We start from the raw sequence: 16,489 nt of genomic DNA on the forward strand, positions 1-16,489 counted from the left end.
TATATTTTTATAAGTGAATGTGATTTACTTTTTCACACAGAAGCACACCACTGGGTGGATAAATATTGCCATAAAAAAATTTTAAAAAATCTCGTTAGTGACACAACGTGAATTCACTTTTATTCAGCGACCACCGTACGTACAAATTTGAGGCGAACTCTTGTGAGGGACGATGTGACATCTCTTAACTGTCACTGTACGGGTCCGCAAATGATCCCAGGATCGCAAATGATCCCGGACCGCAAATGATCCCCAAATTGGACCGGAAATGATCCCCATATTGGACCTCAAATGATCCCGATCAAAAAATATGGAATGGCATGGATTTATATCAGAGGAAGGTGAGAACATGTACAAAAATTATGAACTAAAACACGTTTTATCATTTTACAAAAAAATATTCCACAGTTGCTGTTTTGTTCTTCGAAGGGTACAGATCGTTTTCACTGTCACGCAATAAAAAATAATAATAATAAATCGAAAATCAACCAATGGAAAAAGTTACGAAATTGTGATGTACGCTATAGAAGATAACTAAATAAGACACCTCCAAGTTTTAGGCCTGTGCATTTCCCCAAACTTCAGATATTCGTCGTAAATGTTTCCCAGAAATTTACAGAGCCCGGTACACCAATATGGCGGCCGGAATATAGTGTAAACATCTGGAACTTACTTTGGCTTTCTAGGCGACTGATTATCAGTACTAAACAAACAAGCATTTACATAAGCACTTTTCCTAATGCTCTAACTTCTAAAAAGGCTCAAAATCATGAGAGGAGTATATATTTTTCAACAAACTCGATCGTAATCTTGTGTCACGCAACCTCCATAACCCTGAAATTCAAAATGCTCTGGTTTCCAAACGAAGCACGCTAATTGTAAACAGAAATAAATATACCGCCTCTTATGCCTGATGAGGATAAAAACACGTCACGTGAAGACGATCTATTGAATTAGAAGTCTTAGAATAGCACATACTTGTAAACATTCTCGAAATCCCGATGGCAACAGTATCAAACATCTATCAAACAGCTAATTGTCAAGGCTTCGGCGAAGAGCAAGCGTTGGCATTGCTTGGTCATGAAGCTGAACTTCTTAACTATAGCTTGGAATTTGGGCTTCTTAGAATACTCAAGTAGTCATTTCCGAGGAATTAAAGCCAAAATACGGCCAAGGAAAAATTAGAAAATAATTTTTTTTCAAATTTCCTGTTTTACAGAGTGATGAAGCGTTGTAGGCTTGTGGGTCTACTTAGGTGACAGCGTCTTCTGTAATAGTTGCTTCATGGTTAGATATTAGTTTAAAACTTTAGACGAATGTCGAGGAAAAGGTTGTTGTTATTCATCGTGGTAGATGCAATAATAAAGTGTATTATTGTTTGTCACACGATGTAGTCACTTTAGATGTAGATCGCGACGTTTCGACTGCTTACTGCTAGTCTTCTTCAGGCGATAAGGTCGATAAACTCTGAAACGGAATGGACACATATCAGAGACGGTTTATAATAAGATCAGACCCCGACACAAACAACCACCTAGGATCTATGGTTTGCCGAAGATCCACAAGGCCGACACACCGCTTAGGCTAATTGTGTCGTGTGTCAACACCTTTGCATACGACCTGTCTGCTTTCTTGGCTAACGTATTATCTCCTCTTTCAGGTAACTCGAACTTCACGGTAAAAAACTCAACTGACTTCGCCTCCATCATCACCAGTGAAGAGATCCAGGACCACGAGATCATGGTGTCTTTCGACGTAGAGTCACTGTTTACCAATGTACCGATCGAGGGCGCCGTACAAGCCGCGCTACAAAAAATGGAGAACGACGCAGGCCTGGCTGACCGCACGACACTTACACCAGTTCAAATCGCGGACCTCTTGGATTTCGTATTAAGATCTACGTACTTCCAGTACAACGGATCGATTTACGAACAACGAGACGGCGCAGCCATGGGGAGCCCTGTATCAGCGGTTATTGCTAATTTCTACATGGAGATATTTGAAGAACAAGCAATAGAGTCCGTACCTTGCAAGCCTAAGATCTGGAAACGCTACGTAGATGATACTTTCACCATCCTGGATCGGGACAGAGTTGACGAGTTCCTGCAACACCTAAACAGTCAACAACCATCAATCCGTTTCACCATGGAGATCGAGAATAACAGCAAGATCGCTTTTCTCGACACGTCAGTTTATAGAGAACCTGATGGCCGCCTTACCACCAGTGTCAACAGGAAACCAACACATACTGATCAGTACCTAGCGTATGATTCACACCACCCTCAGTCAGTAAAGCGCGGTATTGTGAAGTGTCTGTACGACCGGTCTAAACGTCTCGTGACAAAACCATCTAACGGATATCCCTCCTCGTTTGTACAGAAAATCACAAAGGCACGAACAACCCCAAGAAGAGAGCCCGTCGCGGAATTTAAATCCACCGCCGTTTTACCTTATGTCCAAGGAGTTTCGGAGTCTCTCCGTCGCTGCCTAGAACAACAAGGCATTCGCACCGTCTTCAAGTCCGACACAACACTTGGGTCACACTTAGTGCGATCAAAGGACACCGTCAACCCGGCTAAACAAGATGGTGTTGTCTACAGGATTCCCTGTGAGTGCGGCAAAGTCTACATCCAAGAAACAGGGAGATCTATACAGGAGAGGATCAAAGAACACGACAGGGATATACGACTCTCCCGTACTCAGACCTCCGCCGTTTCTGAACACACCCACGAGACCGGCCACTATCCTATCTGGAATGAGGTCAAGTTTATTGATCGAGATCCTCACTGGTACACACGTAGGGTCAAGGAAGCTATTCACATAAGACTTCACCCTAATAACATCAACAGGGATAGTGGAATTGAAATTCCTGAAGCATGGATACCCACGATCAAAAAACACAACAGGAGGACGGTACAACAGCGGACCACTGAGGGAACAGCTACTCGTCGGAACAATGGAACAATAGGAGGATCGAAATGCACCAATCACAGCCGACCTTTGTGATAGAAAGATACCGTGCAATCAGTCGACCTTATCGCCTGAAGAAGACTAGCAGTAAGCAGTCGAAACGTCGCGATCTACATCTAAAGTGACTACATCGTGTGACAAACGATAATACACTTTAGACGAGTGGCGTTAATGGCTGATAAAATGTGATTAACTATAACACCGAAATATCAATGTTTAACAAAGGAGGATATGTAGCGTATGTTGCACTGATCATAATTTTACTGAGAATTGCAAAGAAATGCAAGCCAAGTCGTGTTTTGATGATTTAGTGGTGATATTCATAACGTCGTAGTTAGCAACCGGCAAAATTTAGTCGAAAGTATGAAAAAAGAGCAAGTTGTAAATAAGCCATTATTTATAAGATGGCTTTAATAAAAACATCGGTATTCACGTACGCCAATTCCCTATTCACACCATCCCACCATCCATGCCATTCCTTATTTTTTGATCGGGATCATTCGCGGTCCAATATGGGGATCATTTCCGGTCCGGGATCATTTGTGGTCTAATTTGGGGATCATTTGCGGTCCTGGGATCATTTGCGGTCCTGGGATCACTTGCGGACCCGTACAGTGTACTCTCATAAACAACAGCTATTGCCCAATGGTGACGCCAAACGTCTACGTTTCGCAGTACTTTTATATAAAACTTGATAGAAACTTAATTTTGGACGTTTTCTCTACTTAGTGACTTTAACATAGACATTATTTTTGTAGTAAATAGCAATCCTACCGCCTTGACAAATGTGAGAATTTCCAGGAATGAATGAAACGCCTTCTGGACAGAAACATCGGTAGCCATGGGGATTCTGAAGACACAGGTTACTACATCCTCCATTTAGGTTTGAACAACTGTTTGGCCCTTGGATGGAATGGTTGTCGATGAGTTACGCATAGACACAACAATGACCCTCTGTAACAAAATAAATTAAAAATATGTGCTTTCTCGTTACCTTTAAACAGCTTCTGGGAATCGTAGAGGCGCAAACCCATGGGCCTTGTTATTCCTTTCCATTCCTTATCAAATCGACCAGGTTTGGTATTGTACTCGATGACGCTTTTTCGCACCCAGTCTGTCCAATACAGAATGTCGTCATGAACAGCGAGCCCAAATTGGTGAAAGAACCCTCCGCCAACAGGGTTGTAAAGCAAAAATACAACTTTCCGATTGTTTCCTTGAAAATCTATCTTTTCTATCCTATCCAACCTGGCATCACACCAGTAGAGAACTTTGTTTTTTAGATCGAGGGAAATTGCGTTTATCCAAACTATTCTAGAGCTTACAAGCACTTTTCGTGCAGTACCATCCATGTTCGCTCGTTCTATCTTCGGTGATGATCCCCAGTCAGTCCAAAACATGATGCTGCAACAAACGGTTGATAAATGTTGTTATTGAAGTTTGATTTGCTCATTTAAGAACCCCCCAGGGAGGAGTGGGTATCTTTTGCGGACATCTAGATTACGTTTATCCTCAGTAACTCAGTTTTTCGGTCGGGATTTTTTTCGGTATTCTGGGAAAATGCAATACGTAAGCTGTTGAGACAAAAAAAATGCGTTTTCATAAGATAGCAGGTCTCGATCATTCCCTATTTTTAACCAAAGAGATCCTATGGATGCCGTTCAGCTAGGTAATCTCTATCGACAAATATACCTTCCTGCTATATCGAGGGCGATCGATCTTGGTTTCTCAATATTTGTTGTGATGAGACCTCTCCTAGATGATCCATCCAATCTCGAAACTTCGATTCTTTCTGTGCCAGCGTCTGACCAGTACATGTTTCTTCCAATCCAATCAATGGCTAACCCGTCAGGAATTTGTACATTCTGTTGGACTATAACTTCTACAGATGATCCATTAAGGAACGCCCTAACGATTGCTTTCAATCGACCGTCTGTCCAGTAAACCTTGCTTTCAGCTGGATCATAATCAATAGCGATCGGATACACGATTTTACTCTCAATTTGCAAAGCGTTGCATGGTCTGCCAGGTACTGCCAGAGGAATCTTGTAAATTTTACCAGAATAAGAACCAGTGAAAAGAAGAAATTTGTCGGAGCTTGACTTATGGAAAGATTCTGTAAACGCAAGGAAGATAACACGTAAGTGTCATCTTTGATCAACTTTTACCCGTTTGGAAAATAAAGTTTGGTTTGAAATATTAGCCGAATGCATGGAGAAATGAATGGATTTTTTATCATAAAACAAATAAAAAGTCCTCGACTGTGCTCCGTTCTGCTGTAAAGCCATAGGGTAGGGTAGGGTAGGGCAGGGTAGGGTAGGGTAGGGTAGGGTAGGGTAGGGTAGGGTAGGGTAGGGTAGGGTATGGTATGGTATGGCATGACCTTGTACGATATGCTATGGTATGGTACGGTACGGTATGGTATAGTACGTTATGGTATGGTACGTTATGGTATGGTATGGTACATGTGTGGCATCGTATGGTATGGTACATGTATGGCATCGTATGGTATGGTACATGTATGTCATCGTATGGTAGGGTTGGGTATAGCCTAATGCGGTATGGCATGATTTTCTCCTATTTTGTTTTTTTCTCGAGATAGTGTTTATAAAATACTATCTCGACCACAACCCATGACACCTTGAAGTTCGTGGAGATGTTTCGTTGGGAGTGGTATTGTTGTTTAAACAAGTGATATATCAAAGTCTTTTGTTTGATATAATACTTAAAACGTTACGAGATGCAGGAGGTTGGCCATTTGGCTCTTCACAAAGAGTGCTCGTGGTGTTGAACTCGGAACAACCAAGTATAAAACAGGTAGTAGCATGGTGGAGGACTTGGACCCGAGTTCCCCAGATTACATATCAGTGCCCTACTGACAACTCGGCCACGTTGCCGATACCTCACATTTATTCTGAACTACACGTCTCACTGAAATAACTGCGATACACTTACCATAGTCACAGTTCTTTCCATCGGGAAGAAGAGAAACACCTGTTGGACATGCGCACTTGTACCCAGTAGGGTTCAAGAGGCAGAAATCACTGCAGAGTCCATTGCGAACACTGCAAGGGCTGCGATCTTCAAGAAATAGGTTTTTAAATGTCTTTAGTTATTGGTTGCTGTTTACAGGAAGAACACAACGTCGTTACGAAAAGGCCAATGGGCCGTTTTCGCATTCTCAGTGTTGGACTCGAACTAGCTTGCATCTGAGACCAATGCAGCAAGTCTTTTCAACTGCAAATACATTTATATTTTTTTAATGATATTCCCCCGTATATGAACCTCCATTGACAGCTAGTTCCAGTCCAATACCGATAATATGAATATGGCCTATTTTCAGAAACTAGGCGTAGCCGATAGTGTTAGGACAACTCAGGTTAGGCTAATCGTTCCTGTCCTAGAATTGAGAAGTTACTGAGCAGCTAAGACTTAGAGAAGTTACTGAGCAGCCTGACCTGACATGACAATGGGCTGACCTGACATGACAATGGCGACCTGCCACGTTTATGCCTTGCTGGTCTTATTCGCGTGGTTTTCTTTACCCACGACGCTTCCAATTAGGACCAAAATTTCAGATACAACCTACTTCAATTTGATAACTATTTCCGTGGACCAAAGTTGCCCTTTCAAGCAGAGACATGTAATCGAAGACCTACTTTATAACAGCCAAAGCGACTGCGGACGACGCCATCTTCACGTCGACTTCGCGTATAATCCTGTCCGAAAGAGATATTTACGAAGAAAATTCATATCCAGGAAAACATTATACTACTCGAATGCTGTGGCAACACACAATATTCTACTCCTAAGAGGGGGAGACGTGGAAAGTAATCCTGGCGACAAACCTAAATGTTCGGCGTGCCAAAGAACTATCGCCGTGAACCACCGTTCATCGATGTGTTCTTCTTGCCACAGTAATTATCATATTAAATGCGGCGGTTTTTCCATCAGTCAACGCAGAGATCTGCTCGGTTCAACTAGTTTATCAGAGCCATGGATGTGCAATTGCTGCAGCCTAGGAACTTTACCATTTTCTACCACGTCTCCTGAAGAATTGATCTCCTTATTTGTGGACCCAGCAAAACCCGATTTGGACAACTCAGCGGCAGGCGACTCGCTGTCATCCCAATCACCGTTTGAATGGTTTACTACGAACATTACCGGTTACTATAAGAAAAACTTGAAGATTGGCCACCTCAACGTCAACAGTATCTTCGGTAAGTCGGACGAAGTCATCAATCTACTCGACAAATGCGCCTTCGACATCCTGTTTATCAGTGAAAGTAAGATCGATGAATCTGTCTCTACTTCTTTATTTACTCACTCGCAATATCGTATCATTCGACGAGACAGAAAAAAAGGAGGTGGAGGATTACTCGTCTATATCAGATCAAACGTAACGGCCCGTCGACAAGTTAAATTTGAGCCTGAAGGTATCGAATCGATCTGTTTAGATGTAAAGGGGTGCGCTAATAACTGGTTTCTAGTATGTGCTTGCTAACGCTCCCCTGGTAAATGCAAAGTCAAGGATTTTATTCCAGCCTGTGCGTCAGCAGCAGAGAAAATGTACGTCAAACGGAAAGAAGTCATGTTTATCGGGGACTTTAATATGAACATGCTTGAATCACCTGATAACCCAAATGGCCCTAATAAAGATCTGACCAAGTTCAGCCAACAATTCTGTCTAACGAATGTTATTCACGAGGCTACAAGAACAACTAATTATTCAAGAACTCTACTTGACACTGTTTTAACATCACACCCTGAGAGATTGGCGACAAGTGGAATTTTGCAAGTCGGGATTAGCGATCACGACCTGATCTTTGTTGTGAGGAAACAAAAGCTACCGAGACCTAAGGCAAGAACAATAGAATTCAGATCCCTGAAGTATTTGGACTCGAACACATTTCTTTCTGATCTCAGAAACGTCCCCTGGGACAGCGCTTATATTTATGACAACATCGATGATATATGGGCACATTGGTCTGGCCTATATAAACAAGTCCTAGGCGAGCACGCACCTGTAAAACGAATACAGCTTCGTAATAACCAATTGCCGTGGATCAGCCCAGACATTCAAAAGCAGATTCGCATACGAAACCGACTCTACAAGAAATTCCGTCGCGCGCCAACAGACTCAAACTGGTGTAAGTACAAAGAACAACGGAACAGAGTTACAGGTCTAAAGAGAAGAGCAGTCAAAAATTTCTGCGCCGATGCAGCCTCAGGAACATCATCTGCTGGTTTATTCTGGAAAAAGATGAAACCTCTTCTTCCGAACAACAAATCTAACACTGATGGCACAGCTAACATCCATCTTCTGGATGATGGGAAACTCGTATCTAATCCCAGCAACGTATTTAACGACTTCTTTGTAAATCCAAGAATACAGGACTCAGCCTTGAGCTTAACGGAAGAGAATTTCGGCGACCATCCTAGCATAGCAGCAATTAAAAGCAAATCATACAACCTTGACTTTGCTTTTAAGGAAATCAACAAGGAAACCGTAACCAACTACGTATTAAAAATGAATGCCAAGAAATCCACTGGCCCCGACGGTTTCTCTCCAAAGATTGTTAAACTTTCCGCTATAGCCGTGGCTACTCCGTTAACGTCTTTGTTTAATTACTGTATTCGCACGAGTACTCTGCCCAAAGAATGGAAAATGAGTAATGTCACCCCCATCCATAAGAAGGGCGATGTGACCGATAAAAACAATTACCGACCAGTCAGCGTTATCTCTGCAATCTCTAAACTATTTGAGAAAGTGCTGTTCGACCAGATGTACGCCTCCTTTGCACCAATTTTCTCGCCCAACATGTCGGGTTTTCTTAAGGGACACTCCTGCGCTACAGCGTTGATCAAATTAACAGATGATTGGAGACGCGCACTTGATGAAAAAAAAGAAGTGGGTGTAGTTGCTATCGATCTCTCCAAGGCCTTCGACTGCATTTGCCACAATCTGCTGCTAGCAAAGTTAAAAGCGTATGGCTTGCAAGAACCAGCCCTACAACTTTTAAGATCATTTTTGCATGACCGTAAACAAAGGGTAATATGCAATAATACGTGTTCTAGCTGGTCACTTTTACAGTGCGGCGTCCCGCAGGGAAGTCTCCTTAGCCCCTTACCGTTTAACATCTTTATGAACGACATACACGAATCTGTTTCCGTCTCTTCCCTCCGCCTCTACGCGGATGATACAACCGAATATATGGCGGACGAAAGTCCTCTTGTGCTTCAACACGTCTTAAATCAAGACATGGAAAAACTATCTACCTGGCTTAACTACAACTATCTTCAAGCCAACGGGGACAAGACACAAGCAATGATTCTTGGGAATTCAACATACAATTACGATTTGGAGTTTGATGGCACCTTAATCGATATCAAAGAACATTTAAAGATCCTTGGAGTATGTCTGGACAATAAGTTATCTTTCAAAGAACACACAAATGTAATGCTGAAAAGAGTATACGCTAAGATTGCCGCACTTCGTCGCCTCAAGCGCTTAGTACCCATAGATACTTTATTACTTTTATACAGGAGCTTTATAATACCGCATTTTGAGTATTGTAATTCTTTACTGATTGGTATAGGTAAAACGCTCAACAAAAAAGTGGAAGACGCTAACTACTACGGTCTACGAACAGTAATGAACACGGGGAAAACTTCTAATTATGAGTCATTACTCAAACTGCTGGGCATGAGAACGCTAGAACATAGACGTATTGAACAATCTCTGATAATATTTTTTAAGTGTTTTAAAGAAAATGGCCCACGTTATATCACCAACTTATTCAAGCCCCGGGTCACGCCATACAATCTTAGAAGCAGCGGGCTAAACGTAGAACAACGCCCTTACAATAGTAGATTCTTCCACGGCTCGTATTCTTATATCATCTCTAGAATTTGGAATCAGTTACCGCCGGCAGCAAAAAATGCAGCAAACGTTCCAGCTTTTATCAATCATCTTAATACAATAAACTTTGGTGGCTGCCAATGCAGTTCTTGTCTTAAATGATTCCTTTATATGTTGTATTTTTATCGTTTTTTAATATTGTATTTTCAACGCATATTTTTTAAGATATTAATAGTATGATAATTTTGTATTTCTTAATATATAGTTTTTAAATCTTTTTTTTTTTAACATGTATGTCAAACACTTTTATCATGAGCCCCTGGCTCGGGAGACTTGGGCAACCACTCCCCGTGTTCTTGACGTAAAATAAATTACCTTACCTTACCTTACCTTAAGAAAGCTGGGCATCGATAGGAAACGATATCGCTACATCTCATGAGTGCTGACCGCCAAATCGACCCACTCCCAACACTCGTGAATATGTCAGCAACCGTTTCCGTTCTTCCATGTCTCATTATATTTTGGTATACTAATAATATACTACAAGGGGTCTACAGCCGTGTCTAAAGTTCTTCTGAACAAATACGTTTGTCGACAAGAAATGGCACCAAGAACTGCGAAATAATTTCACAAAAATGCCCTTCTACAATTGCAAGGATATTCATTTTGTATACTCATTTTGGGGAGAAACCAATCAGATCTCTGATCAATGTTCTGTAGGTTGAGATTCCACACGATTGATATTTTACAGCTCTCCGAGATAACATGGTTTTATGTTTGATAATGATTCACATAATGTGTGATCTTGACGTTTACTTTTCACCTATAACATATACTTTAGAAAATGGCATAAATCAACTCAAAATTACTCCAAAACTTTGTTGAGGTACTACACTAAAATACCGAATAATTGCAAATGGAAATTGGTAATTTAAGGGAGCTGAAAATAAATGCATACCATTACGAATATATAAATGATAGAACGCTTACCAGGAGATGAAGCGGCTGCGTCATAAACGAAAAGATCCATTGGTATTTTTAGTCCATAGGCAAGAATTTCCTTTTTCCCTCTACTTGTTGAAACACGTGAGATCGTTTTTGTTTTCCAGTCTGACCAGTATAACCAGTCTCGGTTCATTGCCAGCCCAAAGGGAGATACATCAGTTGTAAAGGAAAGAATGACTCTTCTGTTTCTATTGTTTAGGTCGAATTCCTCAATCCTGTCTAGTTTGGCGTCTATCCAATATAAACGGTTGGAAGAGTGGTCCATAGTCAACCCATTAGGTGCGCCTAAGTTTTCGTTCACAATGATTCGTCTGGCTGTGCCGTCCATGGCAGCTTGTTCAATTTTCGGATTCTTCCCTACATCAGTCCAATACAGAAGCCTTTGACAGAATAAAAACAAAAAAAGTTGTATACATTTCAAACACATCTACGTAAATCGGGAGTCGCGGTGACCTCATGGTTAGTGCGTACGACTCCGGATCATGCAGTCTGGGCTCGAGGCCTAGCCTGGGACATTGTGTTGTGTTCTTGCAGGGTAGGACACTTTACTCTCACAGTCTCTCTCTCCACCAGGTGTATATATGGGTACCGTCGAATTTAAAGCTAGAGGGGGGAGGGACCCTGCGGTGGACTGGCATCACATCCAGGGGGAAGTATAAACACCCCTAGTCGCTTTATGCTACAGAAGCCGTAATACGCTCCGGCCTGATGGGCCACTTGGCTCGTAAGCAGACTTAACTTACGTAGATTACGCACGGTTTTAACTTTATTCCTGTTATTCTTTCTGAGCTGGGATCTTTGCTAGGAGGAGACGGTGGACGGCATTTCTTTAACTCTTTCAAACTATTTTCAGTTTTTCGAAAATCAAAAGTCATTTAAACTACAAACACAACTATTTTAGCGGCATCATTTCGCAAGATACTGCTTTGTCATTAAAACGTTTTCATTACAAACGTCTGTGATTATGGAGGAACATTAGCCAAGGCCTAAAAGGACGTCTGAGTGTTTATTGTGCTGGCTGAAAACGTTTTTGTATTAGAGCATCAAGAAAAAGGCGGATATTCTGACTTGCAATCTTAACTCGATATTCTGTTTGAAGTTCTGGTATGAATGCTAACTTGTTATCTAGACTCGAGATCCATCTCAGGGGAATCTTAAAATCGTGACATGAAACCTATATGTATAGGAAAACCCCATTTTATATGGGATGTATTCATATGATTGTTTGCTTTTTTTGTATTATGAAATAAAGTCGAACGGTCAATCCTATGCTGAAGCAAGTCATCAGCATAGATGTTTTGTAAGGAAAACTATAAGTTCGTGGATCTAGCATCTCTTGACAAATTCGGAGTTAGTTGCCTACAAAATGCTGATGAACGGCGCATTCAACACCGGAGACGAAAGAAAAATTCTTAGAAGTAAAAAGCCAATGGCCGTCAAATTTTCCACGATAGACTTAATAATAATAATAATAATAATAATAATAATAATTTATTTCTAGCGCATTACATTAAAAAATCTCAATGCTCTTACAGAATATAACTGAGAAAAACGATAACGAAACCAATATAAGGAAAATATATTAAATTCTAATGGATGATAAAATACTAAAATTCATTAAATACTAAAATTCATCATAAGATACTAAAATTCATTATAGAAATACTAAAGATCAGTATTAAACAAAAACGTTTTAAGCTTAGTTTTAAACGTATCCACTGATGGGGCATTTCTCACATCAAGTGGGAGGCTATTCCACAGTGCTGGCGCACAAGATGAAAAAGCGCGTCCCCCGTAGGTCTTTGTCCTAAACACCGGTATGTGCAGTCTTAGGTGATCATTATTTGAACGAAGACACCTTATCGGTTGACGAAGATTAATAAGATCCGCCAAGTCACAGGGTGCTAAACCGTTTAAAATTTTGTAAGTAAAAAGTAAAATCTTAAAAATGAAACGCTTGCGCACGGGCAGCCAGTGAAGCTTGCGGAGGATTGGCGTGATGTGATCCGCTCTCCTCGTTTTTGTAACCAGCCGGGCGGCCGAGTTCTGAACACGTTGACTTAACGACTTATATCTTATATATCTCTACGCTCGAGGATGGGCATAGCTGAGAATTATTGTTGGAGTAGATACTACGGTCGCAATATTCAAACCAATCACACATTGGTTAGTTACTCAAAAGCTTACCCGCGTCGAATGTCAAGAATTATTGCTATCGGTGTGTCAACGCCATCTGTAATCAACACTTTCCTCTTGGTTCCATCAACTCGACCAACCTCGATTCTTTTAGTTCCCGAATCTGTCCAGTAGAGATTTCTTCCAGCCTTGTCAATTGCCATGCCAAGCGGGCTTATTACATCACAACTGAACAGAATCTTCAGAGAAGTGCCATTAGAAAAGGCACTAAGGATCATACCCTGTAGAATATCGGACCAATACACTCTGTCCTCATGGGGAACGTAATCGATCGAAGCTGGTTGCTGAATTCCAAAGTGATAGAGTAACACTTCAGAAGTTAATGAGCCACCAGTTAAATCAATCAGAGTCGTAGTCTTATTTCGAGCGTCAGTGTAAACCAAAGCTTTGTTGAAACCTGAAATAGGATCAAAAAAATATTTAAAATAAATCTAGAGGATCTCCCTTCTCATCAGTGTAGATGCCACTTGGGGTGAAGACGGTTTGACCCCCCCCCCCCCCCCGCACCCCTAGAGGGAGGCTACCTGAATGGTGAAACTACTCATGTGATTCGTTATACCGAATATACGCGATTTATAACTCCAAGACTAATAATTAAACTGTCACAATAAAGGTCGCTAATGTACTTAATGAAGAGAAGCATACCTTTTAATGGTCTCGCGCAGTGTTCACCAGTGAATACGAATAAAATAAACGAGGATACGACCAAAACGTTCCTCATTACTTTGCTGTTGGTCTGTTTTCTCTAAAGAGGAAATATATTAAGAAATGAGGAGCAATCTTTTAAAACGCGTTGGTAAGACCTCTATGGCAATATAGACATATTTTGATATTGTTTGGTAGAACCCACGAACAAGAGACTATAATAGTCTCTCGCAACAAATTAATAGATAGAATTTGGATTTTCTGCCTTGAGCTCTTGGATACAAAGAATTGTTTTGCATTGTTAAGAGTTACGTTAGTGCAACAAATGTCGTAATGCCAAAATAACTGGGTTACTTTCAATGACTAAGCTTTCAGACTGTTCCACCAGTCCCAAGCATATGATGCTCTTCATAATTGCTCTCTCGATACATGATTTATGTGCTTGTTGATTAGTTCACTAACTACCCGCTTTTCAAATTTGAGCATCCAATCAAAGATTCATACGGTGAGTACTTTGTCGAGATCTCTCTGCTTGACAGTAATATTGGCTATTGAGCCGGTACAAAACGGTATTTTCATTGGTGGTCAGTACAAATCACAAAAACAAGTTGACGTAAATAATTGGAATATAAGAAAAATTGCTTTTGCTGAGGATCCAGGCGTATTTCCCCTGGAAACTTTCACAATTTCGTTGGATTCCATGATCTCAGTCACTTGGGAGTCCTGACATGCAGTTTTTATATGTTACAAGTTAGAGAGACAATTTACAAGAAGGTGTAGATCTATGAAGTGGTGTGAGGTGTTCAGTTTTCCATAAACCACCCTGGCCAAATACCCTGCAAATACCCCCAGTATGCTTTTCTTTGGGATCATCTTCTTTTATTTTTTCCCATAACTTCTCAGCAGTCGGAATTACATAAATATTTAAATCCAATTTACCTATTTCTAGCGTGATGAAATGGCTACATATCGTCAGGGGCACCCAACGGATCGTTCCGGTAAATTATTATCTGTTGGGAAGACCTTTAATCTTTTCCGATTTTCTTAAGTACAACTGTCAACTCAAACTTCCGGGATATGAGAAATATGGTGCCTGTTGTTTTTGGATTGATAAATATGTCGTTTTGGGTACGAGACTGAAGACCAGCTATGATTTTTGGAAAGGCAACACCTGCTAACGTTTTCAGGAAAATGGACAAAAAAGCGGTAATAAATTCGAGAAGACTCAAGTTCCTCTAGAATGACCGAACTCCAGACATGTAGCCTAAGACAGCGTGGACGTTTAGGGTCCCTGTCTCGTATCCTCTTAAATCATGAAATATAACAGGAGCTTTACTTGAGAATTTACGGTTTCAATTACATTCTTTATGAGCTGGGCCGTGGTATAAGCCTGTTACATAAAAATGATCTCTATTTCATTCTTAACCTGATTATATTCAGTATTGCATATGCAGCAGTGTGTTGCGATTTCTTAAATCCATCCTCTACATTGGGGTCATTATTTTATGAATTTTACTCTCTTTTTTTTTTGTTTTTCATAATAGCAACGTACAACTTTATAGCCATAGCTACTGTAGAATGTTTCTGATTAATAAAGGTAATAGGACTGAGTGGAGTCCAATTCGGTCTGTAATCATACGAGTGATTAACAAAATCGGACGACCGCGAAGCGGGAGTCCGATTTGTTAATCACGAGTATGATAACAGACTGAATTAGACGACACCATGTCCTGTTAACAATTAATCAAAACTATGACAAAATTCGAGAAACGAACAAACCATCGATTGAGCGCTGAACGATTAAACGTCGTTATGAATGCTGAAAAACACAGCAGTTTACTCAACAAACTGCACCGCAACAGCACGCGCAAAATGACGCGTACTGTCCAATTACAAGCGTGACGCGTACACTGTCTAATTAATGCTCAAATCGGGCTGCTGATAGCCAATCACGTTCGAGAATTTTGTTACAGTTTTGATTGATGTAAAAATAAGTAAAAAATATGTAAGTATGTTTCAGGTATCGTGTCTGATACGACTCGACTCGACTCGTGTACGATACTTGAAACAAAACACATAACTCCAACAGGCTCAGCTAGTTGATGCACCAATTATTTGTTGTTGGACAAAACTTTGACTTCACACAAACGCATGTCTGGTGATTACTGTCCATCGTTACTGAAATTCCTGCTGTGTCTAGGTTTGGCTAAGAGAGTTGTACGCTTGTTGAAGGTTTATACAATTTTTATGAAATTGAGCAGGAAGAAACTCAGTGAAACTCATCAGTGCTCCTGATTTTTATGAGACAAAGCACACCCCACGAAGCATAGGACATTTTCCAGACTGGGTAACTGACATTACAACTCTGCACCATCTTCGAGTATTGATGCATTGTCGGAAAATTATCGCTTATTATTATGTAGATATTGATGAAATACCGGGACTTTTCTTGTTCCTAAAATTTTATCTCTTCATTGCGCCAGGAATGATACTACTTTTTATCTCTCATAACTGAAGATATTGATGTCACAATGGTTACGAACATGTGTAATGTTTCCTTCAACATCATTGAAATTGAAGCTGACTGTTTTTTTAATATGATTAACATTTTCTTGAGAAGCGATCGCGCTTGCTTTATCTTTACGTTTTGTTAAAATGGTTGTCATATTAAATTAAACACTTAATTTCCAATAAAATTCCCGGTCTCTGTTTAGGTGACTATTGATTTCGGTGCTTTTAAAATGGAATGGTTTGTGACACTTGACAGTTTGCGACATATGACAGTTTGAATTGGATGGGTTCCTTCGATTC

At 40.6% G+C, this 16,489-nt stretch overlaps 2 protein-coding genes across 6 annotated transcripts in view; one reads left to right on the forward strand and one right to left on the reverse strand.

Moving 5' to 3' along the window:
- Positions 1-16,489, forward strand: part of LOC145500186 (uncharacterized) — a 154,304-nt gene that overhangs the window by 14,545 nt on the left and 123,270 nt on the right. The window lies entirely within an intron of this gene.
- Positions 1-16,489, reverse strand: part of LOC145500194 (low-density lipoprotein receptor-related protein 5-like) — a 32,493-nt gene that overhangs the window by 4,922 nt on the left and 11,082 nt on the right. For all 3 annotated transcript variants that reach the window (XM_081479710.1, XM_081479711.1, XM_081479709.1), the window contains exons 3-9: positions 13,679-13,778; positions 13,025-13,430; positions 10,823-11,217; positions 5,926-6,051; positions 4,663-5,086; positions 3,965-4,374; positions 3,745-3,873 (exon numbers count right to left, since the gene is read on the reverse strand). In XM_081479710.1, coding sequence (XP_081335836.1) covers positions 3,745-3,873; positions 3,965-4,374; positions 4,663-5,086; positions 5,926-6,051; positions 10,823-11,217; positions 13,025-13,430; positions 13,679-13,754 — 1,966 coding nt within the window. In that variant the 5' untranslated portion in view covers positions 13,755-13,778. The remainder of the gene's footprint in view (positions 1-3,744; positions 3,874-3,964; positions 4,375-4,662; positions 5,087-5,925; positions 6,052-10,822; positions 11,218-13,024; positions 13,431-13,678; positions 13,779-16,489) is intronic.

Source organism: Orbicella franksi, chromosome 10 (assembly GCF_964199315.1).
Source record: "Orbicella franksi chromosome 10, jaOrbFran1.1, whole genome shotgun sequence".
In the NCBI taxonomy this organism is placed as follows: domain Eukaryota; kingdom Metazoa; phylum Cnidaria; class Anthozoa; order Scleractinia; family Merulinidae; genus Orbicella; species Orbicella franksi.